Below are 27,740 nucleotides of genomic sequence, written 5' to 3' on the forward strand. Positions count from 1 at the left end.
GCTAATAATGTTATCTTTGGAGGCAGAGGGGGACATGTGGAGCCACCCTCCAGCACCAGCTGCAGTTCTGGGGACCACTGCACTTCCAGAGAAAGGTGTGGGAGTGACAGACAGACACACAGACATAGCTGGGAAGAGGGAGACATCCCTCCCAGCTGCTGCAAGGTGTTAAGTATGGCAGCTGTGAGCAACACACCGCTCTTCAGAGCTGTGGGATGTGGCAGAAGGTGCAGCAAGTGCTGCAGCAGGAGCAGAGGTCAGGAGGAGCTGGGGGGCATTTATTTATTTATTTATTTATTTATTTATTTATTTCTTATGGTGCTGCCCCACTTCTTCCCATCCCACAGCCAGAGGGATCACATCAGGTGCGATCCAAGCAAGTTCCTTGCTGGGATGAAATCCAAGGTGCTGCCTGCCCAAATCCTCCTGCATCAACCGGCCTTGTGAGTGGCAGGTGCAGCCCAGGGTTTGAACCCCACCATCCCCCTGGTGATGCTGTGCCGAGCTCAGAGCCGTCCCACAGCATCCTGCTGTCCTCACCTCCACGTGGTTCCCCCCGAGCACTGTTTGTTTGTTGGCTCAGTGGGCTCCGGCCAGCAGGAAAGCCCTTGCTCAGTAAATACTGTTTTATCTCTGAACAGCAGCTCATCAAATATTAATCCAAACTCAACTGCTTCTTAACGAGGTTTTCTTTAAAGGCATTGGGGCTTGAACACACCTGGTGGGAGGCAGTGTCCTGGCTTGCCCCTGGCTCTGCCCAGGGAAAACGAAGGGACAACAACAGGGAAAAGGTCCCTGGTCCCATTCCTCCAGCCTTCTCCACAGGGTAGGCATTTCCCACGCAGCTTTAGGAAAACAAGTGGGTGAAGAGCCCCAAGTGTCCTCAGTAGATCTGGTGTCTCCAAGGATCGTATGTGCCCAGCTACAGGTTTGGGGTGTTTTGGCTGCTGGCCTTGGGGAAAAAAGTGGCAGATTTTTGTGGGTTCAGGTAGATACAGAAAAATCTCACCTGACATCAAGGAGCTGTGAGAGAGAAAGAGAAAATCACGATGTGCATCAGCTGTGCTCTGGCCTGCCTGCCTTACACTGTGCATCTTGGAGGTGTTCCTCCCACGGAGACACATTCCCACAGTTTGTTTGAACAAACCTAGTGGAGAAGTTTAAACTCCACAGAGCTTTGCTGCTCTTTACCCTTCAAGCCTTGTCTGCACCATTTGGGGACCTGCTGGCATCTCACCAGATTTATTCATGTGATGCCTCATCTCCCGTGGGGAAGTCAAGGTCTCCAAGAGCACGTGCCCCATGTCCTGCTGGAAACGGCTTGGAAGTTTGCTCAGACACTTGAACCAGTTCCCTCATGGCTTGGCATTGCTTTGGTGCCTGGCAAAGAGCCAGCGACTGACTGGGTGGAAAAGCAGCAGAAAGCTGGGAGAGCCTTATGAAAGGGATGCGGAATGGAGGGAAGGAGCAGCTGGGCAGCCCTTGCTTGGCAGAATCGTTGCACTTTCACTGCCCCCAAGAGCGTGGCTGGATGGACCAACTCATTGCCAGGAGCACATCCATCATCAGTCAGTTGTGGGCTCAACACAGACCCAGCTTCTCCAAAACAAATCCCAAGGAAAGAGCCAAGAGACATTCCCTGCCGTCCCTGAGTGGTTGGTTATTGAAGGTCAGCAAGTCATGGAATCACAGAATCAATCAGGTTGGAAAAACGCTTTAAAATCATGGAGTCCAACTGTTACCCCTGCACTTCCAAGGCCACCACTAACCCATGGCCCCAAGTGTTACATCCCACGTCTTTTAAATCCCTCTGGGATGGGAACTCCAACACTGTCCTGGGCAGTCTGTTCCAATGTCTGAACCACATTTTAGTGAAGAAATGTCTCCTAATATCCAATCTAAACTTCTCTTGATGAAATTTGAGGCTGTTTCCACTTGTCCCACACTGCTGATTCACATGGAGAACCCCGGGATTCCCATCCCTGATTCCTCATGCTCACTTCCCAGGGATCAGACCTGTTCAGATGGAGACCCCCATGCCATAGGTCTGCCCCCAGGGATACATCCTTAGCAGGATAGACGGGAAAGTGAAATAAATCTGCCTCCCACATCCAGGCAGTGAGGAGAGCTGGGCTCATAGATGGGTGCACCCTGTTTCATCTGAGCATGAGGAAGCCACATCTGTAACAGAGTCAAGGAATTCAGGTCTCAGCGAAGGAAGAGCCACGGGAATTGTTTGCTGCTGCCAGGTCGGATGAGCAGAAGGAGAAATGGTCTCAGTGGGAGCAAGATGTTTCTGTTCAGTTAGATCTCTGTTGCTCCTTTGCCTGGTCAGTCAAGCTTCTGGATGTGCACAGATCCCTGTTCCTGGGTGAAAGGCCAGGGAAAGGCATACTTGGAGTTTAACGCCCTTTCATGACACCAGAGTTGTCCCTGCCTCTTCCATTCAGCTGAATATAATCACAGATCCGTAGGCTGCAAAGGCCAGAAGGGATTATTGGATCATGGGAAGCCGATACAGAGATTCAGGGCAATGATTTCATTGGCAACTTTAGAGAGAGAAGTGGCAAACGATCCATTTAATGGGCACGCCTGGCACTGCCTCCAGCCAAGCCACAGCAGGAGTTGTTTTCCCTCTTCTGGCACTATAAAACCTGGATATATTTTCATATGCAATTCCGATGGCTTTGAAAAGTGCCTCCCGGGAGCTGGAGCGTTTTTGTGTTCCTTGCTTTCCTCTGCCCGTTCATGGAAGGCTCAGAATAAAAGTGACCAACCCCTCATGCCCTGCATTCCCAGAGCTTCTGACCACCGGGACCACAACCAGACTGGCCCAGTCTCTGCCAAGGAAGGGGGATCTGCTGTATTAACTCTTATTAAATCACAATCACATCTCTGTTAATATTTAAAAGGGACTGTCAAGGGTTTGGAGTGCTGCAGGGCCCCAGTGACTGCAGACGAGGTGTGAAGTCTGTGGGTGCACGGGCACGTTCCTCCACATCCGTTGCACTCCATGTCCCACTCACAGGGAAATTGCCCAGACTGCTCCCCTGGGGACTGCACAGGGACCCTTTCAAGGCTGGGTTGGATGGGGCTTGGAGCAGCTTGGTCTAGTGGAAGGCGTTGGAGTGAGATGAGCTTTAAGGCCCTTTCCCACCCAAACTGTTCTGGGGTTCTGTGATCTGGGGCAGCCCCACAAGAGCTTCTGCACAGTCTCGGGTGTCCCAGCTGCCCAGAAGGCTGCAGGGAGATGAGGTGGGAGGCAGCTCAACAAATGTCTGGTCCAGACCAGAGGCATCTCAGCATCTTCAAATGGAATGGTCACTTTGCTTTGGCTGCCATTTCTTGGCACGCTTTGGACCTTCTCTCCCTGCAACCATCTCCCTCCCCCAGTCCAGCTTGGGAAAGTTCTCATTTATGCCAGTGTGCAGTTTTTGTTGCCTTCCTCCCCCCGCTCCCATCTGCTCCCTCCCTCTCCAATGGCCGGGGCTGCCGTCTGTCCAGCGGCAGGACGCTGTGTGTCCATATGTTGTCCCTCGGCAGGGCTGTCACCTCTCCTGCTGCCTCCCACAGCCAAACTCGGCAGGGTAGGGAAGAGAAGCTGGAGTGGGGAAGGGGCCTGCAGGCATTTCACAGCAGTAACAGAATAAATCTAATTTATAGACATAGCAAAATGCAGCTAAAGCGGGAGTTGAAATAAATGCAAAGCACACCGAGGTCTCAAGTTATCGGCACTGTAACATTTTTCCTGACTATCTCTGTTTTCCTGCCTGGGTTTGTCTTTGTAGCTTCCTCCCAGACAACTGGACCTTTGCTCTGAAGTGAAAATGAAAGCTGGGGGAAGAAAAAAAATAACGGGAAATGAATTCTTCAGATCTCCTTCGTGATGCATCAGCCCCATCTGCCAGCTCCCTGTGACAGGGAGCAGAGCGTGGCTGGGTGGCAGGTGGAGAGACAGGCTTTAAAAAAGGGAAATAAAGCAAACTAAAAGGCACAACTATCCCTGCAGCTGGGAAGTGAGACTGGGCTGCTGGGGGGGCTCTGCCAAGGCACAGAGCTCCAGGTGAGACTGGGAAGAGAGGGTTGGAAGGGCCTTCTTCGCTCACAGAGGTGTGTGGACAGGGAGATTTGTCTTCCCGTTCCCTGGCTTGTCAAGGTAATGGGAACAAGCGGGTGGGAGATGTTTGGAGGCAGCTTGAACTAATTAGGAGAGAGCGTAGAGGAGAGAGAGTCTGATGGAGGGGGGGAGAGGCAGGGGGAAGGAAAACGCTTTGTACTGGTGAGCAGCATCCCCGATGTAGAGATGATGAAAGGTACCCAAGCAAAGAGCGATGGAGCAGCCAGCCCCAACCCGGGCTGGATGGAGCCTCTCCGATGGAGGGGGCTGCCAGAGGGGGTTGGGTGTTCCAGGAGGGCTCACAGAAACGCAGGGTGCCCTGTGGGGGTGCTCATCACCATCCCAGCCAAGCATGAGTTTTCCAAACTCTGCTCCAGCCCTTTCCCAGCGTTAGAGTGAACCTGTCTCCAAAGCAGCATCTCATTTCCAGCAGACCTTGGGGTTGTGGTTGTGTTTTCCCAGCCTTGACAGTCAACCCTCCTTCAAGACTTGCTCCTGGAGCTGGGAACGTGATCTGGAAGGCGGCATCATTGCCTCCTCTGGCCAGACCTCCTCTCTCTTTGCAAGAAGTGGCAGCTTTTTGAGCCTAATTTAGCAGTCTTTAATCTGAGTTATTCCAAACCACACTTGCCACTTCCTTCATGCGTTCCCGCAGGATGATGGGCTGATTTCACAGAACGAAAAGCCTTAAGCAAATCTTGTCACACAAGAAAATTGATTTTTCAAAACTGACTTTTACAAGATTACTGGTGGTTTTTTCCCCCTCATCTTTCTTCTGTATCATTCCTTTCCAGTCTCACGAGGTGGCTTCAGATCTAAGGAAATTAGAGATGCTGTGACTAAATTGAAAATGTAAAAATGGGGAGAAAGAAGGGGAAAAAAGACACCCAGCACCTCCTCTGCTGCTGCCTCTGAAGGATACAGCTGCCTGTGCCTGTGAAGGAGCAGAGCTGCTTCCTTGACCACTGAGCCACTTGACCCCTGCCATAACATTGATGCCACGTCACAACAGAGTCTGTCCAAGGATTATGCCAACACCTCACAGGGACCATCCCCTGATGGGCATTCCTTGGTGATCCCAAGCCAGATCACGAGGTTTTTCTCGTTCTCTCCCTCAATCTATACATACTATTTTGTCTTTTGGAATTAAAAAACCCGTTTCCCCCTGCCGCTCGGTTCAGAGGCATCTCAATGTGTTTTGTTAAAAAAAGAAGACAGTGGAAGAGTTGCCTTGAAGTTGTTTCAGACAGTTTAAAATATGCTAAGCTTTTGTGTTTCTGCCACATAAATAATGAATCCTCTTACAGCTTCTGAGTCAGGGAAGACGTTGATTTAAGAGGCCTTCAGCTCTGTTTGAGGCTTTTCTGCTTTCATGCCAGAAAGGGGAGAATGTGACTGAGGACGAGCAAGGTGTGAAGGATGAAGCAGAGTGTGCAGGGAGGATGTGGGATAGGGACAGAGGTGGCACCCACCACAGCCCTGCAGGAGCTTTTCTAAGGAATTTCACTCCTTGATTCCCTCTTTGCTCCTATATTGCAGGTTTTGGGGGCTAGAGGTGGGTTTAAATGGAGGACAAATCTGCTTCTCTCACTGTCTCTGGGGCAGGGGAGCCTTTCCCCCCCACCTGGCAGTGGGACCTGGCATGGAGTTATCTTGGCACAACTGTTTGGGGTGTACAGCACCTACCCTTGTACAACCCATCCCAGAGAGACCCTAAAGGAATCCTGATCTCACCCAGCATGAGATCGGGGAGTAGCCCTGTTCACTTCAGGTCTCAAAGATACCCTTGGCTTTCTGTGCCACTCCAGAAGCTGCTGGCAAATGCTAAAGCAAAGAGAAAAGGCAGGATATTGTCTCTGGATTGGGAGGTTGTTTGTAAAGCATCAACCAACATTTGTTGCTCGGCTCCACTTTGTTACTGAAGTGGGTAGTGAAGAACTTCATGGTTGTTACTTTTGGATATGTCTTTATTTTGTTTTTGAATGCTGTTCCATGCTGTTTCATACAGCAGTCGATAGATAATCCCAGAGCCCTTTGGGTCAGTCTGCTGTACCAGGACACAGCCACGCTGGGTTGTTTTTCTGTGACAGGGCTGAGAAGGGCAGAGTTGCACCAGGGGTCAAACGGCATTCCAGAGGTTTGGGAGAGAAGAGGGACTTGACCATAATTTTGGGCGTGGATGGATGACTGGATGGATGGATGATGGATGGATGGATGGATGGGGATGGATGGATGGATGGGTGGAGGGATGGATGGGTGGAGGGATGGATGGATGGATGGATGGATGGATGGATGGATGGATGGATGGATGGATGGAGGGATGGATGGATGGATGGATGGATGGATGGATGGATGGATGGATGGATGGATGGGGATGGATGGATGGATGGGTGGAGGGATGGATGGGTGGAGGGATGGATGGATGGATGGATGGATGGATGGATGGGGATGGATGGATGGATGGATGGAGGGATGGATGGATGGATGGATGGATGGATGGATGGATGGATGGAGGGATGGATGGATGGATGGATGGATGGATGGATGGATGGATGGATGGATGGATAAGGATGGATGGATGGATGGGGATGGAGGGATGGATAGATGGATGGATGGATGGATGGATGGATGGATGGATGGATGGATGGACGGACTGATAGATGGCCGAGGGAGCTGGAGTTGTTTCAGCTGGCAAAAAGGAGGCTCAGGAGAGACCTTATTGCTCTCTACAGCTGCCCGAAAGGAGGTTGTAGTGAGGTGGAGGTTGGTTTCTTGTGTCAAGTAACAACTAATGGGATAAGAACAAACAGCCTCATGTTGCACCAGAGGAGGTTTATATTGGATGTTTGGAACGATTTCTTCCCCAGAAAGGCTGAACAGCCCTGGCACAGTCTGGAGTCCCCATCCCTGGAGGAACTGAGAAGGTGTGTAGCTGTAGCACCTGGGGTTAGTGGTGGCCTTGGCAGTGCCAGGTAATGCCTGGACTTGATGATCTCAGAGGTCTTTTCCAAACTGAGAAATTCTGTGGATCCATGGATGAATTTCCTACTGAAAAGATGAACAGATCTTCTGATGAACTCATGACTTTATTCTGCTCCCCTGTGAGCTGCCTGTGTGTTTGCATTAGCACAGAGGGAACACACTTTGTATATTTATTATTCCTCCTCATGACTTGCCAGATCCCCAAGCTGCTCACACTTCAGCCAGTGGAAGCCCAAGTTCCTTATAGAGAAATCCCTGCCTTTGGCATCTTCTGTGAGGAGATTCTCACAAAATGAGGGCTCAGCCCATCTCACCCAGGGTGCCACCTCCAGACTCAGCTGCCTCTGTTGATAATCCTAACATGAACCTGATATCCTGTTGCTAATCCTAATGTGAACCATCTGATCTAGACACAGCTGAGCCCTGAATAATTAACTGTTCTGGCAGGGCAGGCCAGGGAACCTGCCAGGGAAGGAGCTGTGCCTCACACCAACCTGAGGACGTGCCAGGAGTCAGGCAGAGCACAAGGAGCAAGGAACAAGCCCGAGTGATGGAATGGGAACAGTGGCTGTCAGAGGGAAGGAGGGGCTTTAGGGGCACTTCTGGGGCTGGAAAGTCAGACAGAGCCAGCTCAGGCTGGTGAGCATCATTTTTGGTGGCCCAAAGCATTGCCTGGGCTGTTTGACAGGTCCAAGGTTGGCCACCACCCTTGAAGAGTTAATATAAAGTTAACATAGCCCGAGGTCTGTCCCTTCTTGCCATGCCAGAGAGAGGTCAGACCCTCTCATGCTACAGAAATCAAACCACAAAGCCCTTAAAAACATCCCAAACTCAGGACCAGGTCAAAGCCTTGGAGGAGCATTAGGGAGCCAGCCAAAGAAAAGAAGACTCAGACACCCAGCAACTCTCTGTTGCATGAGTTCCATGTGCAGAAAGGCACGAGCCATTCCTGCCTGCTGTGCCCATCATTTCTGCCCTGAAACGTGCGGATTTGGCAGCTCCAGTGATCTGGAACATGAGGTCCCAGCCCAGCACCACTTTGAAGATCCCCAAGCAGCAGATTTCTTATGCTGATGAAGACCTGTGAGTTTCTGTCTCCATTCACCGTTGTCTTTTTCCTGCCAACCCCAAAGGAATTGCACATCGAGGTGTAAAGCTGCAAAGACCTCGAGCACAGGTGGAAAATAAGAACTGGAGTAGAGGGGAAGGCAACTTTGAGCAGCTTCACAGCACTAAGATTCACTTTGCACTGAGGAGGAGGATAAACACGGCAGAGAATTAGCTCTTCAACATGCCAGCATCCATAAATCTGGCTAAAGACATTCTGCTACGGGGGTGGAGTGGGGTGGGAAGACCCCAGAAAGGACTAATCCTGTTAAACGATTTGAGAAAATACAAACCACGTGACGAAATTGGATTACCCAAAATAATAGTTAAGCTATTAGTCATGTCTATTGTGCAGCAGGGTAAGTCAAGATGATGTAGGCAGGAAAAATGAAATGCAGCATCACTGCTGAAGGGGTAAAAACTCCCTGAGGGGAGGTGACACCTCCAAGCTCACCCAGGACTGGGGGGTGACTCACATCCCCAGTATTTCCCCAGGATAAGCAGTTTTGGCAGCTGGCTGTCATAGTCTGAATGGTTTTAAACTTTCTCCACATACATTAAAATCGGGAATTGAATGTTCATAATTTAACTTAGGGGGGGAAAAGTATGAATTTCATATGATTCCATGACTCTGGGGCCAAAGATTCTTCAATCTGAAGTCCTCTCCTTAGAGGGAAAAGGAGTTATTTCGAAAGAGGGTGAATTTGTGAAAAGGGAGGAGCAGAAAAACATCCATAGTGGCAAGAGAAGTGCCAAACAGGGATTAATGGGGACAGGTTTGGTGCCCAGCCCTGTCATGTGATGGTGTGGAGGAGGGGGGATTTTAAACAGCAGGATTAAACCAGCACATCATCTAAAGCGTCTGCATTTTGTTTTGATCTGCCACAAAACCAGCTCGATTTGCAGAAGGAATCACCCAGTCCATGATGTTTGATGCTTTCCCTTTGAAACAGTAACAGGGCCTCTCTGGTTTCCTTCCAGGGGAGGGACGAGGGTCCTCACCAGCCCCTGGTGCAGGGAAGGAGCCGGGGGGTGCGGTGGGATGGGCTTTGGCCAACCCCTCCCTGCTGCTAAATCCAGTGCCCGTAACCCTTCCTGGTCTCCACACGTGGTCCAGCATGGGGTGCACGAGCACCGGGCAGGTTTTATTCCCCACCATCCCTGGCCAAGCCCAGCCCATGGGCTCCGAGGCCTCTCCATGGCTCCGGAGCTCCGTGCAGCACCAGCTGCAGCCCCCGCGGTGCCGGGTCCATTGATTACCTGCACGGCTCATCAGCCCTCTCCAGCTATTCCCCACGGTTGATCAGTCAAGTCATTGACAAGTTAACAGCTTTGTTTACTTCTCCCTCTCGCTTCTGCAGCCAATTTGTTCCGATTGCTGTGCTAAGGAAAAGACTGTTTTGATTGGTTTCTCCCCAAAAATGAACCACGGCGGGTGCGTGGGCTGGTGACATGGCTTTAATTGTGTCATCTGCGAGAGAGAAGCCTCACCCCACTTCTTTCAGGTTCCTTGGGCAGCACGGACCTGACCCCAGGGTGTCCCTGATCATCTCTCCTCCAGGACCCCAGTGGTCTCCTCAGAGCTGAACTCTCATTGAACATGTTCAGGTGTGATCTGGGGAGCTCTAAGCAGCCCCTCATGGATTTTTCCCACCCATGGGACCTGCTGATGGCAAGGAGGAGATGCAAAACCCAGGCACTGCCCTTGAAGAGCACAGCTGATGAGCAATCAGGCTCATCCCATCCTCCTGGCTTGGCAGGAGTGGGAACACCGGTGCCAAGATGAGATGGAAAATCAAGCCAGAATTTTCCTCTGCAGTGAGATGTTATTATTATCATCAAAATTCCAGAGTGTTTAAAAACAATCCAACCCCAGTAGCAGCAACTGGTGCATCATGGTGAGCGCAATCAGACACCAGACATGTCCTTGTCAGGGGTAAAAGTCTGAAAACTGGGAAAAGGTTGCAATCTTTCTCCTTGTTTATTTGTTTGGAGAAAAAAAACTTATGGAGAAAAGGAGGCTCAGGGGGGACCTTCTCCCTCCCCACAAGGCCCTGACAGGAGGGGGCAGCCAGGTGAGGGTCGGGCTCTGCTCCCAGGAAACAGGGACAGAACAAGAGGAAATGGCTTCAAGTTGCCCTAGGGGAAGTTTAGGTTGGATATTAGGGAAAATTTCTTCATGGAAAGAGTTGTCAGGCACTGGCATAGCTGCCCAGGGCAGTGGTGGTGTCACCATCCCTGGAGGTGTTAAAAAAACATGTGGTTGTGGTGTTTAGGGAGAGGGGTCAGCGTGGCCTTGGCAGTGCTGGGTTAGCAGCTGGATCAATGATCTCAGACGTCCTTTCCAACCCAAACAATTCCATGGCTCTATGATCGCACACCCTACTCCCCTTGCTCAAGGGCCGGCCTGACCTCAGCCAGAATCCTCAGAGCTCTTTTCCTCCTTGATGAAACCCAAGCTGGAAGGCCCAGCCTTGTAATTCAGATGGTGGAGAGGTTACCCAGGGCCTGCCCGCTCGTAAATGACCCCACACGCAGAGGGGGAGGCGGAGGCGCCGCGGAGGAACCGCGCGAGGCCCACACGTCTTCATTAGGGAAGGGAGCAGGCGGGAGAAGAGGAGTGACCCCATCCATCACCATTATGAAAATTTACCCGTAATAAAGAAATAATTTGCTCGATGCATCACGCCGGAGCCGTGGGGGGGGTACCGTGACACCGCTCGGGCTGGGAACCTCACTCCATCATTTCTCCCAAGGCTGTCACTAGCAGGAGACACCAGCACCAGCCATGCATTGTCCCTGTCCCCTTTGGACCTCTAAAGGATGCCAGAATGTCATCCTCAAAACACCATCTCCTCCCCGTGGACGATGCCAGGGCTCTGGGCCCTAGGGGCATTTGGGGTGGGGCTCATGGCATCCCACCAGGGACAACTCTCCTGTGAGGGTGAGAGGAGAGGTTTGTCACATCACACACTAGGCAATAAAGCAACAAAACCCATTCTCTGAGCAATTTGTAGCAATTAATAGCCATTCCCAGGAATGAAATGTTAATTAATTCATTCCCTGAGCCATGCATTTATTTAAGGTATTTGTGGGTGTTCTTGGTGCTTTTATTAAGCAATTAAAATGCGTCCAAGAAAATATTTATCCATTTTAAGTAATTCTTAGTAAACACGATTTATATGGCAAGCAACCACTTTATTTTGCATTGTTAATTAAAACCGACGACACACTCCACTTCCCCGGGTTATTCGCCACCAGAGCAGCCACTCTGCCAGGAGCTCTGGTTCAGGGCTGCTGGCAGCTCCAAAATCCTCCCAGGGTGCATTTAAGCAGTGCTTGATGGGGCATTTCAGAGTCCAGAGAGCCCCAGCACCCCCATGTTGTCCCCCAGGAGTTCCAGTGCTGCTGGAAGGAGCCGTGGCCTGATGAAGACCTTTCTAAAGAAGACCTTGTAGAGTCCTACAGCTTTCCCAGGGCTCAGAAATCAATAGTTCATTCCCACACGCTGGGTGGGGAAGGGTTCCAAGCCCTTGTAGGGCAGGCAGGGGGAGGCGGTTGTTCAGGCAAGCGTGGGCAGCGCTCGGGTGGATGAAGTGCGTGTTAGCAACGCTCCTCCAGGACTGACAGCCTGGGGCGTTTGCTGTGCTCTCCCCATGAGCGTGGGGAACTCTTCGGGGCCTCCACCAGCCTGGAAGCGCAGCCAGAAGCAGGATTCATGGGAAAAAGGGGTGGAACTGCCAGGTAAAACCCGTTGTGCAGAAGGAGACACAGCTGAGCCTCCCACTGAGAGCCTGGGAAGGAGCACAGGTGTGTCATCCCAGATTTTGGCAGGTTCCCTTCGGAAACCAGAGCAGAAGAGGAAAAAACACAGAGCCATGAAAACCAAAACAAAGCCCCAGCATTGTTTAGGAGCTGACAAATCCCAAAATGTCCTTTCTTATTTCCTTGTGTGTACTCTTTGCTGGGAAGCAATCGATGGAGTCAGAAAAATGGTGTTTCCCTGAAGAATGTCTCCTTAGAAAAGTCCCTCCCTCCCTCTTCAGTGTTAAAAGGACTCAGTGCAGGTGTTCTATTTTTTGTTCATTCTTTAATCACCGGCTTTTCAGTGCTGACTGTAATAACCCCTTTGAAACTTGGATCAAAATATCTCTTTCCTGGTTGAAATTTGTTTTCTTCCATCACCCGAGCAAATTCAATTTGCAGAAGATACTGAATTGGGAGGCACCTGGAACTCCCTCCAGAGAGGCCAGAGGAAAACAAAAGCACATTAGAAATATGGGAAAAGAAACAACAGAATGAAACCCAGCCCGCAGGGGAAGAAATGCCCACCTGGAGACACAGACTGAGATGGTGCTTGCTGAAGAGAAAGGAAGAAAATGTGCACATCTCTGCCATGGAGCTGGGCTGGGAGAGCTGGGGGTGCTCACCTGGAGAGGAGAAGGATCCAGGGAGAGCTCAGAGCCCCTTGCAGGGCCTAAAGGGGCTCCAGGAGAGCTGCAGAGGGACTGGGGACAAGGCATGGAGGGACAGGACACAGGGAATGGCTTCCCAGTGCCAGAGAGCAGGGCTGGATGGGATATTGGGCAGGAATTGTTCCCTGAGAGGGTGGGCAGGCCCTGGCACAGGGTGCCCAGAGCAGCTGGGGCTGCCCCTGGATCCCTGGCAGTGCCCAAGGCCAGGCTGGACAGGGCTTGGAGCAGCCTGGGACAGTGGGAGGTGTCCCTGCCAATGGGACAAGATGAACTTTGAGGTCCCTTCCAACCCAAACCCTTCTGGGATTATGATTCTGTGATCTGCATTGGTCATACAACATGGCATAGTGGGAGAAGGGATGAATTTGGACCTGGGTACTCCAAAGGTGCCCATCAGTGGTAGAGGGCAGGAACTGAAGACACCTGAGAGGCAGAGGGGCACTGGGATGGATCCCTCAGCATCCCCTCTGCCGTGCTGCCCTTCAGCCTGGAGAGCCCAAGGGAGTCACAGGAACAGTTCCTATGGGCAGGATCCCCACAGGCAGACCCTCACCCCTGTCCCAGCGCAGGAGGAGCCCCCCCTGCCCAGCCCTGTCCCTGCAGCTCCTGCAGATGAGGGTGAAAATGAGCACAGACGGTGACAGGAGAGTTAATGGCCAAGTCATCCGGGGAGACACTAAAGCAGGTAAATTTATGTAGTCTGGAAAAGACCCTGGGTGGCACATTTGCAATCCATAAATACCTTCAAAGGAACAACATAAATGAAAGGAGCTCCTGCTCTCCAGGCTGGCAGGACCAGGAGCACTGGCTGGGAGCCAGGCTTGGTGCAGCACAGCCACGGAGACAGGAGGAAGAAATCACGGAGAGCCACAGCAGTGGAGGTGGTGGATGGGGCTACGGGAGCATCCTCCCGTGTTCTCTGCTCTGCTTTATTCAGATTCTGATTATAAATAATAACCGAATGGTTAACAGGTGAGCAAGGCACATTATGGGCTCGTTAAAGCCCTGAGTAAGTTGCCTTCTGGCTGTCCACGAGCCCATCACAGGAAGCTTTACAAGAGGGTTATCAGCTGCCATTATTAAAAACCAATTTGACATTATAAAAGATCCATACTGCTCGTTCAGTCACATTGATTTAGCCATGTTAAGCCTTGGAAAACTGGAGCAAGATCCTTGATCTCTGCTGAAGCACAAAAAATTGCTGTTTGTGACACATCTCCGCACTCGGGAAATCCAGTTTTGCAGAAGCGATGGGTTTTGAACAAATCCATAAAGCACCGTGCCACGCTTGTTGGGGAGTGTTTTCCAAACAGCTGCGATGTCAAACTGCTCTCGGAAACCTTGTCCTCTGTCTCACAACACCCAGAAGGATCTCACCTGTAGTCTCCCCAGCTCAAACCCACCTCCAGACACTTCTCCGTCTGGTTCCAATTCCCTCCGGGAATGTTGGGGGGATGAGCTGCAGGCAGGTGCAAGGACATGACCCAGGGAGCCCACAGGTCACTTTTATCCTCGTGTTGAAGCCTCCTTCTTGCCCTTTGCACAGCAGAGAAGGTGGATTTGTGCAAAATAACCAGGGAAGTGCCTGGCACAAGAGAAGCTCTGGATTGTCCCAAAGGTTTGGTGCCACACCCTGCCCCACTGACTGCTGAAAGAAATGGCTTCATGTACCTGGTGCCTCCCTTGAGTACCTGAGGAGCAGAACAAGACCCTCCAGAGCTGGGAATCAGCTCATGGCTGGGAATCCCTACAGGGACAAAGTTGTAAAAGGAGCTTAATGGAGCAGAAATATTCCTGACAAAGAGCCTGGGGCATTTCCACGTTCACCAGCTGGAGTTTCCCTGTCCCTGTAGTTTCCTTCCTTCCTTCCTTCCTTCCTTCCTTCCGAATTCCTTCCGAATTCCTTCCGAATTCCTTCCTTCCTTCCTTCCTTCCTTCCTTCCTTCCTTCCTTCCTTCCTTCCTTCCTTCCTTCCTTCCTTCCTTCCTTCCTTCCTTCCTTCCTTCCTTCCTTTCTTCCTTCCTTTCTTCCTTCCTTCCTTCCGAATTCCTTCCGAATTCCTTCCGAATTCCTTCCTTCCTTCCGAATTCCTTCCTTCCGAATTCCTTCCTTCCTTCCTTCCGAATTCCTTCCTTCCTTCCGAATTCCTTCCTTCCTTCCTTCCTTCCTTCCGAATTCCTTCCTTCCTTCCGAATTCCTTCCTTCCTTCCGAATTCCTTCCTTCCTTCCTTCCGAATTCCTTCCTTCCTTCCTTCCGAATTCCTTCCTTCCTTCCTCCTTGCTTTCATTCATCTGCAGTTCCTGAGATGTGAATTCAGGCCTTTTGGGCCAGCAAACCAAAGAGGATACAACAGGAACTTGTCTCCTCTCCATCCCACAAGCTGTGCACAGCTTTGAGGATGAGGTACCAGACCTCTGGCAGATCCTTCCGTCCCTCTCCTGCCCCATCCCCAAGGACCCAGCTGCTGCCCCAGCACTGGCAGATGCTCTCCACGCCGGGCAGCAGCGTTCCTGCGGCAGGGAGGCAGCAGGGCAAGGCAGATCCATCGGGAGGCAGGGAAGCGGGATGCTGAGGTCAGCCTTGCAGGCTGACCCCGAACGAGCCGCTTGGCTTGGGCTGCAATTCCCGCTGGGAGGAGGAAGGCGTCACCAAAGCATCACTGACCGTTCAGCCCCTCAAAGCAGCACCTGGAAGGCTCTGCTTGTGCAGGTTTTCCCATACAGAACCTCCCTCATTAACACACGAAGCGCAGCCCTAGAAATAAAACCGGCATGTCCTGATTAATTATTGGAGGGGGAGGCCAGGGAGGAGGCAGGCAGGGGAGGGAAGCCGAAGTGGCCAGTCAGCATCTGTTGGAAGTGCGAAGATAAATGGAAGGCGAGGGCAGGTCAGTGCATACAAATCACTTCCACCCCCCCGGGAGCACCTCTCAGAGCGCTGTGTCATCTCGGGGCAGCCTGAGCGGGTCACTGGCAGGAGGCCCTGAGGTTCACAGTAGCAGGTGCTCGGGGAATTGGCTCTGGCAGCACTCAGGGTGTTCTCCAGCCTGCCATGGACCAGCATTCCACTCTCTCTCCAGCCCCACTGAGGCTCATCAGTGCCAATGGACCTCCAGCAGGAGCTCCCTGCAGCTCCACTTGTCCTCGGCTGCCTTTGGGGCAGCACTGAAGCAGTGGGGAGCCATGGCAGAGTGACAGGAACGAGCAGAGGGAAGCAGGAGAGCCCTGGGGGACCAGGAGGAGATGCTGCTTGCCTTGACGGGGACAGCTTTCCCAAAACCACCCCCCCCCCCCCCCCCCCACCCGACCCAGTGTGGGAAGCAGCCTCCGCAGCTCCTTCCTCTCTCCGGAGCCCAGCTCCCAATGCCTGCATCTTTCCCAGCCCATCCAGCACAACCAGAGAAGCAGCCCCAAAACAACAAGGCAGAGACTCCTCAGGGAAACCCTCATCCCTCCAATTTACCTGCCAGTTGTTTGGGGAGGATTATTATATGTTTTTTCCCAGGGTTTTTTTCCCTTCCCCAAAGAGCGGCTGGAGTTTCACACCGCCTGACAGCATCTCCCGCCTTTCCCAGCCGCTCCCGAGTGGCAGGTTGCCAGACGGTGCCCCATTAGGTCACATTTGCTCATTGTTTGGCAAACAGGGCTTAATTCAAGTGCTGAGTTGACAGCTTGTTCTCCAAGACAATTTGCAAGTTGCGGTGTTGCAAATGCCAGCTTGGCTTTTCAGGGAACGTTATTTCAGCTGCCTTAAAGGGGTAAAGTTCTCTTTGACTGGGGAAAAAAAAAAAGGAAGAAAAGGGGCAAAGGGGAGGCAGCAGAAAATGGTTTTGGTGGTTTTGATGTGGAAAGACCAGCAGTGTTGTTGGCAAGCATTCAGGACAGGGCTGTCATTCCCCATCAAGTAGAGACCCTCCATGTCCCATTCCTCCCATCACTGAGGTCCTTCACAATCCTAAGGACTGAGGTGTATTCCCAGTGAAACAGGGAAATAGAATTTTGGTTTCATTTGGAAAGGTGTCAGTAGGGGTACATGTACACATCTCTTTGATGGCTCCTCTCCAAAACCTGTGGCTGTAGTCCCTACATCCCCGGGGAAGGGGGTGATGCTGAGAACAACTTCATGTCCCTTCTGAAGTCAAAGGCACCCTGGGCATGCTGCCCCCAGCACTGTGCCAGCCACCCGTGGAGATGGCAAGAGACACAAAGCAGCACCACCACGATGCTCTGTTTTCTTCAACAGGTGGGCGAAAAAAGGCCAGGTTATAAAGGAAGCCTCCGGTGACTTCTACGAAACCATCGTGGACCACACGTTCTTCTTCGAGCCCGTCTCCTGTGAGGTCACCAACGCGCTGGGCAGCACAAACATCAGCAGGACCGTGGATGTCTACTGTGAGTACCCTGTTGGCTCGAGTCTGGCTTCCAGGCTCAGCAGAGCTGCTGAAAATCAGCGGGAAGGAGACACAGCTCAGCCTGACTTGCCCAGGGTGGCAGGACTTGCTGGGCTCTCCTGCAGTGCTCCCGCGGTCGCACCCATGATTTCCTTGCAAGCTCTGGGGTGGTCCCTGGGGAGCTGGTCCCTCTGGAGTTGCAGCAGGCACCTCCCTGAGGCTTTTCTTTATTTGGGGCCCATCGAGATCTACCACTGCTCCCTCTGACCTGTTTGCTTCGAGGCTTTCTGGCTGTCACTGGCAGTAACTCCAGTTTCCTCTGTGCAGTTGGGCCCAGGATGGCGACAGAACCGCAGTCCCTCCTGGTTGACCTGGGCTCGGACGCGGTGTTCAACTGTGCCTGGACTGGGAACCCCTCTCTCACCATCGTCTGGATGAAGAGAGGCTCGGGTGTGGTAAGAGCCGCTGTGGGGCAGGGGGCGGGTCCAGGGCATGGGGTGCTGCAGGACGCTTCCCATGGAGCAGAACCTGTGGGGTCTGGGAGCTCCTGCCTGGATGAATGCTGGCCCCTCGGAATGCAAAGGGATCCTGAGAGTGGGGGGATTTATTTCCATGACAATGGACAGAAGAGTTGAACCAGAGCATCACTTAACACCTCACTGATGGGGAGCAGTTCTGCAATTCACCTGCATGTGGTTCCTTCTGGGATGGTCCTGTGTGGGTGGTCCTTTCTGGGATGGTCCTCCCTGGGATGGACCTTCCTGGGATGGACCTTCATGGGACGAATCTTCCTGGCCCCCAGGTCTGGGATCTCACATGTTCACCCCAGCACTCCCTGCTGTCGACTGCAGCCTGCTCTGGGGAGGAGCTTGGATCTGTCCCAGCAGACTTCTCCACATCTCTTTTGTCCTGAAAATCATAAGGAGCTTTGCCAATCGTAATCGTGGCTCAGTGAGCCCCGGGAGGCAGGAGATTCTCTGATCCCTCTTTACAGACAGGAGGGCTGAGCAAAGCCACAGGAAGAAGCTAAAGGAGGGCTGAGACATGAAACTCATTCGGAAGCATGCACAGTTGAAAAGCATCTCCCAGCTTCACCTGGGCAGATCTGTGGATGAGGAAATGCTGCCATTCCAGCTCAAGGCTGTAATTGGAGAGCTGGACCCCCACAGAGGGGCTGAGTCCTCTCCTCTGCTCCCCGGGGACACTGAGGCATTAACTGCTGGGGTGTTCTTTCGAAACCCCAATGACCTTGGTGAAGGCCATCTCCTGGGAAGAAGTTACAGACTGGGGAGAGCTGATGGCTTGAATCAGCAGAGGAGTCCCAGTGGGTCAGTAACTCCTGGGTGGTTTCCTGTCCCACAGCTGCCATGGCTGTTTCTCCGGGTTTCACACACAGGCGGTTGTTCCGCTGTCTCGAGGTGGCTGCAGGAGCTGGGAACAAGGTCTGCCTCACCCTCCTGCTCCAGCCCCAGCACCCCATCAGGGCTTGCCTTTGCTATCCAGCAATGCCCAGGCACAGCCACCTTCTCCCTTTTTATCTGCCTCCCTCCAGCTGAGTTCTGTCACATTGGAACTTCTTGGAGCAGAGTGAGGGAGATGATTCTGCTCTTCCACTCTGCCCTCATGAGACCCCACCCACAGTGCTGTGTCCAGCTCTGGGGCAGAAGGACGTGAAGCTGCTGGAGCAAGTCCTGAGGAGGTCACAGAGATGCTCCAGGGCTGGAGCCCCTCCACTCCAGGCTGGGAGAGCTGGGGGTGCTCACCTGCAGAGGAGAAGGCTCCAGGGAGAGCTCAGAGCCCCTTGCAGGGCCTAAAGGGGCTCCAGGAGAGCTGGAGAGGGACTGGGGACAAGGCCTGGAGGGACAGGACCCAGGGAATGGCTTCCCAGTGCCAGAGGGCAGGGCTGGATGGGATATTGGGAAGGAATTGTTCCCTGGGAGGGTGGGGATGCCCTGGCACAGGGTGCCCAGAGCAGCTGTGGCTGCCCCTGGATCCCTGGCAGTGTCCAAGGCCAGGTTGGGCAGGGCTTGGAGCACCCTGGGATAGTGGGAGGTGTCCCTATCCCATGGCAGGGGGTGGAATGGGATGGGATTTAAGATCCCTTCCAAACCAAACAATTCCATGATTCTGTGATCTCAGGACAGATCCTCCAGCTGCTGTAACCCAGCAGAGATGGTTATGCAGGTCACCAGAGCCACCTCCACCTTCCCAGAGGGATGCTGGCAGGGGATGCTGCTTTGTACAGCCATCAGCACTCAGCCATCCCAGTGGGATGTGGGATCACAGCTGCTTCTTCCTCAGCCACCTCTCCCACCACTTCTGGGCTTAAAATCCCTGAGTCAATCCCAGCGGCCTCCGCTGTGCCTGCAAATGTGGAGGTGCAAGTGTGGAGTGTGGTTCTCTCTGAGGTTTTTCTGCCTGTGTCACTGCAGCCACCGAAATTTTTTCCTTGTATCTTGAACTTCTTGCAAAACTAGAGTTCATAAAAATTCAAATGAATACCAACAGGATTTCTTATTCCCTCCCAAAAAATGTGGGGCATTTCTTTACTCTTTGGTCAACAGCAGTAAGCAATGTTTCCATGCCATGCCGGACTTTGGGCTCATCCACTTGGCCTTCCCAAGGATCCTCAGGAGCTGGTGACACAGCTCTTGTAACTCAGGTCATTTGGTTTTGCTTGTAATTTCTCATGGCCCACCTGAAAGCCTCCCCCCTCCTCCCTTTCAGGTCCTGAGCAATGAGAACAAGCTGATCCTGAAGTCGGTCCGCCAGGAAGATGCCGGGAAATACGTGTGCCGAGCCGTGGTGCCGCGGGTGGGCGCGGGGGAGCGGGAGGTGACGCTCACCGTCAACGGTACCTCCTGATTCCCTTCCTCCATTCCTTCCAACTTCCCTTCCTCCATTCCTTCCAACTTCCCTTCCTCCATTCCCTCCTGCTTCCCTTCCGCCATTCATTCCCTCCTGCTTCCCTTCCTCCATTCCTTCCAACTTCCCTTCCTCCACTCCCTCCAACTTCCCTTCCACCCTTCATTCCCTCCTGCTTCCCTGCCGCCAGTCCTTCCAACTTCCCTTCCTCCATCCCCTCCTGCTTCCCTTCCACCCTTCATTCCCTCCTGCTTCCCTTCCTCCATTCCTTCCAACTTCCCTTCCACCATTCCCTCCTGCTTCCGTTCCACCATTCCCTCCTTCCTGCCTTGATCCTATTGCTCTGACAGCTCCAGTTCCCAAATTATCACCTCGGATACTTCCTTTTGGAGCAAATCCCACCCCCAGCTGGATCAGGGATCCAGGCAATGGGAGTAAAGTGGATTTTGCATTTTTTTGCCTGGAAATGCACAAGTTAAAGCAAAAAAAAAAAAAAAAGAACATTTGCTCAGCCCCACACAGTTCCTTATTATCAACAGGGGTTTATTGAGTAGTTGGGAGCTGGCAGCTTTAAATCTTTAATAGATTAATCTTGCAAAACCCTCACAAGGTCGGAGAGTGCTGTTGTCTCTGTGGTACAGCTGGAGAGCCGGGAATTGAGTCTGGATCCAAGACCAGCAGCCTAATCACTCTCTCCAACCCACGTGAGGATACCTGTGAGGATTCCTGTGAGGATACTTGTGAGGATTCCTGCCAGGATTCCTGTCAGGATACCTCCATGGCTGCTTAGGGCTCACCCAGCACTGTGTAAGGATGTGCCCTGGACTCACACCCAGAGCTCTGGAGTTTAATGATGCCCTGGCCAGGACCTTGCAGCAGCTGGTAACAAATTTCAGCATAACTATGGCAGGGAAAGAGCCAGGCAGGCTGCAGATGGCATAAACAGAGGATGAATTTTGCATTGTCTCTCACCTGCATGACAAGCTGGCAGGTTTCACTCCCCACTCGCTGTCACAAGAGAAGAACATAAGCAGGAGGCAGCTCAGGCAGCAACAAGCGTTCATTTCAAACACAGATGATGCAGATGGTAGATGCCTCAATTCCCTGGAAACATTCAAGGCCAGGCTGGGCAGGGCTGTGAGCAACCTGATCTAGCTGAAGATGTCCCTGTCGTGGCAAGGGGGTTGGACTGGATGACCTTTAAAGGTCACTTCCCACCCAAACCGTTCCAAGATTCTATAATCCTAGAAAAGGAAGCCAAGGACGACGCAGCAGGGACTGAAAACCAACCACTCCGTCAACTTGGACTCAGCTCCTCAGCGCCTTCATCCTCCTTCCCCAGCAGCTGCTGGGTTTTAATTATAATTAAATGAGCTCATGGAAAACAAAGCAACAAATTAGCACAAAGAACATGCTCCTTCCCTGACACCCACCAGGCACAGGCATGCCCTGAGTGCAGAGCAGATCTCATGCAGGCTCGGGGCGTTCGGAGTGTGCAGCACGGAAAAGCTGCTCTCCAGAGCTTTGCAGCTCATGCCTGGGGAAACTGATGGGGAGCAAATGAAATCCGTGCATGGGGTTCACTGCTCAGCCTTGAGCATCTCCCAGGATCTGACTGCCTGCATATCCCATCCCATGGGATGTGCTGCCAGGGGCTTGGTGCACCCCAAAGGTGACAACACTGAGACAGGTCACCACAGGTGTTGGAGCAAGGGAGAACCCCACACCTCTGGGTCAGGATGGTCTTTTGACCCTCTGAGTGAGGAGAACCGAGCCCCTGAGCAGCATCCCCACATCCAACATGCACCAAGCACCCGGGCTTGGCAGCCTGTCCTGCAGCGGGAGCAGCGTTCCAGCTCCGGAGCACGGCGCAGTGTGTCTAATCCAGCTAATGAATTCTGCTGGAAGCCTGTTCTGATGTAATTCGAGAGAGAAGTTGAATGCCTCATATTTGGAAGTTATTTTCAATCCAGAGGGTGATACAATTGTCTTGGTGTTACCAGATGCCTCCCTCTGCGGGCTGGGATTCGTCACAGAAAAATCAGGCATTGGGAAGTTGTGTTCTGGGCTGGCTGCACAGCCCCTGACCAGGGCACGTGGGCTTTGGGGGGCTGATCCATCCCACTGAGCACAGAGACCCCAACTGAGGGATCAGACCCACTCTGACTCTGTGGTCCCACCAACCCATCCACTCCCATAATTGTCCAAAATCATGGCAGGACAATGTTGGGGTGGGAGAGTATCCTCCTGCCCGCCCCACCCGGCCACACCAGACAGGGCTGGGTTTGCAGAGCAGCCCAATCCCATGCCAGAGCCAAGGCCACCAGCCTGCAAGGAAGCAGATAGGATTCAGAGTCTGGGAAGGAGGATTATGTAAAGCAGCAGCGTTTGGCAGGGCCGGAGCAGCAGAGGCTCGAGGGAAGGGAGGAACTTGGTGCCATCATAAATCAGCAGCAGCTGGATTTACAGCCAAAGCCTCTCGATGCTCCTGACTGCACCCAGCCTGGTCGCAGCTCCCACCCCAGCAGGAGGAGCCCCCCAAGGTCACCTTCACAGGTGGATCACCAGCAGTCCCATCTGTCACTCAATCATCAGGGGCTGCTGAGCAGGGACCACCACCCCTGCCCACCTCGCTCTGCAAGAGAAGGTTTGTTGGAAGTCTGAACGACTGGACGACTCCAGGTGACTAATTCAGGATGTAATTTGCCTGGGATTCACCCCAGCAAGGAAGCCAGGCATGCCCGAGAGCTGGGAGCAGGGCAGGGGCTGACCTGCCACCCCGCTTGGTCAGGAGCACATCACGGTGTCAGGAAGTGCTCAAGGCCAGGCTGGAACAACCTGGTCTGGTGGGAGGTGTCTCTGCCCATGGCAGGGGATCTGGAATGAGATGGGTTTTAAAGTCTTTTCCAACTCAAATCATTCTGTGCTGGTCCTTTGCCATACCAGGCAGAACCAGCCAGCCCAGGACTTCTGCAGGAAGCAAGGAGTTAAACAAAACTCTCTTGCCAAACCACTTTGAATGCTTGGGAGAAAGGTTCAGATGGACTCGAGCAGACTGGAGAAGCCAAGGCCATCCTTTCATTCCTGAAGGCTCCCACCTCAGACTTGTCTTTTGTGTGAGCCACCAGGACCGCACAAATAAATTGGCACTGAGGTGCTAAAAATAACCTCCACCAATAGCTCCATCATTTATATCCATGGCAACATTGCTCAGAGCCTTTTCCCTGCTTGTGGGCTGTCTCACACTCGGTGCTGAATGCCAAGCTGGAGATTGGCAGCTTTCATAAGGAACCAGAGCCTGGTGGAGAATCAAACGCCGGCCCTGAATGCGAAGAGGCTGCAACTTTGTGCTATTATTTCTGGGCATGTTCATCTCACAAATAGTCTTTAGTCATCCACTATTATCATGATGATAAGCCTTCGACTCTGAGCTCCTGAAGCAATAATAAAAGCCAAAGCCGTTGGCATTTGTGCCATTTAAAATCCACTCGCCTTGGGGAAAATGATCCTTTTAATGATTATTAAGCCATTTTTCTCTAGCATCACCCAGTCTTGGAGCACTTCCAGAATTTATAAGTAACACACAGCCATCAAAATGGAAAGGAGATGGTTCTTTCTATTACTGTTTAGGCCTGGCCTGCAGATCCCATCACTGCTCTTGCCTCTGCTGGCCTTGGGATCATCAGGTGAGCAGCAGCATCACTGACCACAGGAGGCTGTGGACCTCCATCAGGCAAAGCAAGGGCTCACCTTCAGAAAGCTGGGCTTTCAGCGATGGATAAATGAGAACTCACACCTTGGGATCGTGCCTAGAACAACATCTTGAGCATTTAGAGAGAAAAACACAACAAAGTGTCTTGTTTTTTTTGCGGCCTTCTTCGATCAAGAAGGGCACAACGGTTTCCACTGCCGTACTGCTACGCCCATTACAGCAAAACAAGTCCTGACCTTCACGCCCAGCTCCTGCTATTCCTGATGTTGATGGCAGCTCCCTTCCAGCAGTAATTTCCTGAGCTGCCAGCACCGTGGTCACTGGGCAGTGAATTGTGCTTCAATGAGCTTGTTTTCCATCCGTCTCCCCTTGGAACAGTGTAAGGAAGCAGGGGCAGGGCTGTGCCTCAGTGGGAAGTGTGTGGGGAGTGCGTGAGTTTGGCGCAGGAAGGGGTCACTGGGATAGTTCCAGAAGGCAGCTGTGTGTCCAAATGCACGAGAGTGAAGGATTTAGCATTTTAGTACATGTTTGTGCTCTCTGGAAATTTATAAATGGCTGATTTGGATGAGAATCAGGCAGGAATACCCAGGCAAATCTTTCTCCCCACTTCACCCCAAATCCATGAGACTTATTTTGAAGGAACACGCCAGGTGCAGGGCAGGGAGGTGGGGGAAATGGGAAAAAATCCACAAGGCTGTATTTACTGATAAACCCAGTGACATACTCCAAACCAGGCGCGACAACCCCGAGTGAACACCCGAAATTCTGGAGCTGGAGCAGGGGGAGTTCTGCCAGCCCCTGCTTCCCCTCTCTCCCTGCCCTGCAGCCCATTTGTTGCTGTTTTCTTTCCTGCCAGCAGCAAGCCACTCATGGAAATGCAAATCTGCTTTAATTAAGGAGGTTAATAAATAGCTATTAGGACCCCAGCTCTTCTGCTGCTCCCCTGGGGTGATCAGGGCTGTTAGAAGAGTGAGGGACACGCTGATCCCACCAAGCCAGGCTGTCCTCTCCCACCCCTTTTCTCCCAGTCACAGGACGTTCACCAAGGCAGGAGAAGGACTTTTGCCATCCCTAGCTGGCTCAGCTGGTGTTTGGCTCAGAGCCTTTCCCACCCCTTCTCACCCAGGCTGGGCTCCTTTCATGACCCAAATGCTGCAGGAGAGCCCAGCTGATGGGTGTCAGGGTTTTTCAGCAGAAACTTCTCCACCACATCTTCCTTAATGCCCTGGAGAGCAATTAGTTTAATGGTTGCTTAATGAATCTGGGAGAGAAGAGGAACATCAGGTAGGATGGGATCCTGCTTTGCTCCTGCAGCAAACAGCCCTTCTCAGAGGCCAGGCTCACCGAGGAGATGGGGGCAGGACCATTTACACCAGGGATGGGGCTACAGAGATGGGGGGACCCTGGTGCTTTGTGGGGGCTTTGCAGAAACCCAGCAGAGCCCAAAGCCTCCATTCAATGTTCTCCATCGCAGGAGGTGATGGGGCTGTTGCTCCATCCCTGCCCCTCAGAGATGGACCCCAATGTCCATCCGGGGCTCCACTAACACCCCCATCCCCACCAGTCCCACGGGGTGCCAGCAGCCTCTCCTGTCTCCACAGGGCCCCCCATTATCTCCAGCACCCAGACCCAGCACGCCCTGCACGGCCAGAAGGGGCAGATCAAGTGCTTCATCCGCAGCACTCCGCCGCCAGACCGAATTGTGAGTAGCACCCCGGGGCACAGCGGGTGCCTGAAACACCTCGGGGTGCCCCGGGCTCACCCCTCTCTCGCTTGGCAGGCTTGGTCCTGGAAGGAGAACGTCCTGGAATCTGGGACCTCCGGGCGCTACACGGTGGAGACGGTGAGCACAGACGAGGGGGTCATCTCCACACTGACCATCAGCAACATTGTCCGGGCTGATTTCCAAACCATCTACAACTGCACCGCCTGGAACAGCTTCGGCTCCGACACGGAGATCATCCGGCTCAAGGAGCAAGGTGGGCACTGCTGGGGAGCTGCTGGGGGCTGGTGGGCAGCGGGAATTAGTGCCTGGCCGGGCTGTGAGAGTGGGGAGATGCTGTGAGAGGCAGGAGGTGCTCAGGAGAGCTCTTGGGATGCCAAAGAGGAAATTAGGAAGGATGGTGACGAGGCTCCAGCTGTGGTAGCTGGAGGATTGCATCCCTAGGGCACATGGTCTTGGCAAAGGGGCAGGAGCAGGGACAAGCCCTGTAAAGTCTCTGCTTGATAAAGTATTCCTGATTTTACCTGTCCTGCTAAAGCTGGAGGGCACGGGCTGGTCCTGCAGCCCTTAGTCCCTGTCCCACAGTACAAGGTGATGTCACTGCCCCAGGCTAAAGGATCATTTATAGTCTTGGAGAAACCAGAGTGGCTGCTCCCAGCAGACCCCGCTGCTCCACGGTGATGGGAGTGAGCAGGAGGAAGGTGTTTGGGCTGGTGGCAACCCTCCATCCTGGCCACCAGCCACAGTGCCATCGTCTCACAGGGCTGGGCTCGAACACCCAGCAATTCCCAGAGGATGGCCAGGGAAATTCCACTCTCAGGGCTCTCCATAGCAAGGGAGGGAGACAGCTTGTGTGAGGAATGCTTAGCTCCTGGAGGAACTCCAGTTCTCCTCTATTTTATTAAATGCCAGGGCAGGCAGGTGGATTGTTCTCATTAAGCCGTGATTTATAGGCAAGGCTGGCGTCCAGATTAAATCAGAGCTAAATGAACCCCTTAAAATTAGCCTTGGGCTTCTTCCAACGCAAACAGAGCCAGTGGTTTCTCCAGGTCGTCTGCCAGTCAGCGGGAGCGCTCGGCGGCGAGCCCGGGTCCCGGCGGAGGGTGGCCGGGCAGCCGAGCCGGCTCCGAGCTCGGATCCAGACATCCCTGCTGGGCCACGCGAGGGGACAGCCCTGCCCGGGCCGGGGGGACAGCGCAGGGTGGCAGAGGCATCCCCTTCACGGGGCCAGCCCCGGAGCAGAGCGGAGCAGAGGGCTGAGCGCTCAGGAAGGCTGCGGTGGGCGCGTGGGCTGTGCAAGGCTGTGGACACTTGCTTTATTTTCAAACAGGTACGGAAATGAAATCAGGAGCTGGTATTCAAGCAGGTACGGAAATCATGAGCTGACGGTGAATGTGGATTGTCCCCAGCCATTACCACACCTGAGGGCCCAGCGTCCTCCTCCCAGCCCGGCAGCTTTCCATAGGGCAGGCAGGGCAGGAAGGGGCGTAGGGAAGCTGCAGGGCGGTGACTGGGGCAGGACTGGGAAGCTGGAGTGGTCCAGCCTCCCCTGTGCCACTGAGCCACTCTGGAAACCAGCACTTCTGTGCCCCAGCTCCCCAGTCGCTGGGGGGGGGATGCTGTTACTCAGCCATGTTTAAAAAGTTGCAGAAGTCCCATGAAGTGCTACTTTGGGACAAAAACAAAGAGGGGAAAGTACACGTTTCCAGGGTCCTTTGCAGACATCAGCTTGGTTCAACATCGTGGGAGAATGCTGGCCAGCATCCATTGGCACCAGAGCAGGTTTGGATGGATCTTGGGGCAGATGCTGCAGGATGTGCTGCCCTTGTGGTTCCTCCTCCTGTGCCCCAGAGAAGGATTCCCGGGAGAGCCAGCAATCTGCCCCTCCTCCGCTCACCCATCCCTACAGGACAGTTTACCATCCCCACCATTCCTGTCCCTGCCCCTCTGCAGTTGCCTTTATCCCAGCCCAGGATAAATTTCCCCACCCCATTCCCTGCCTGATTCTCCATCATCTTCATCCCCATCGCCACCTGCTTCTCCCTGAGCTCTGCACTGCAGACCCCACTCCGCCAAAGCTGAGAGCCAGCCAGCCCTCCCAGGGCCTCCAGGCTCCTTTCTTTCCACCCCCTTGTTCCATATTTCCCTTGGAAGGCCAAAAAATCCCATGAGGAACTGCCACTGTTGGCAGGGGCGCTGCCTAGCAGGCGGCCTCAGAAAATCCCGGTTTCTTCTTGCCATGGCTCAGCTGCTGTGTTGGAGGATGCTGATTTTAGGGTGATTTTAGGATTTTAGGTCCCTGGGGCAGCTGCAGCACCTGTCCCCTGTGCTCCAGCTCGAGGCAGCAGAGCACTGAGGGGATTTGCCT

The 27,740-nt window shown here is 53.1% G+C and overlaps 1 protein-coding gene across 1 annotated transcript in view; it reads left to right on the forward strand.

The window, feature by feature from the left end:
• KIRREL3 (kirre like nephrin family adhesion molecule 3) overlaps positions 1–27,740 on the forward strand; it is a gene marked incomplete at both ends in the record, with an annotated part of 344,332 nt that overhangs the window by 303,398 nt on the left and 13,194 nt on the right. The window contains 6 exons of the mRNA XM_082296886.1: positions 16,925–17,073; positions 17,400–17,527; positions 19,800–19,926; positions 25,251–25,351; positions 25,430–25,628; positions 26,703–26,738. Coding sequence (XP_082153012.1) covers positions 16,925–17,073; positions 17,400–17,527; positions 19,800–19,926; positions 25,251–25,351; positions 25,430–25,628; positions 26,703–26,738 — 740 coding nt within the window. The remainder of the gene's footprint in view (positions 1–16,924; positions 17,074–17,399; positions 17,528–19,799; positions 19,927–25,250; positions 25,352–25,429; positions 25,629–26,702; positions 26,739–27,740) is intronic.

This window comes from Coloeus monedula, assembly GCF_965178545.1.
Source record: "Coloeus monedula genome assembly, chromosome: 25".
Classification (NCBI taxonomy): domain Eukaryota; kingdom Metazoa; phylum Chordata; class Aves; order Passeriformes; family Corvidae; genus Coloeus; species Coloeus monedula.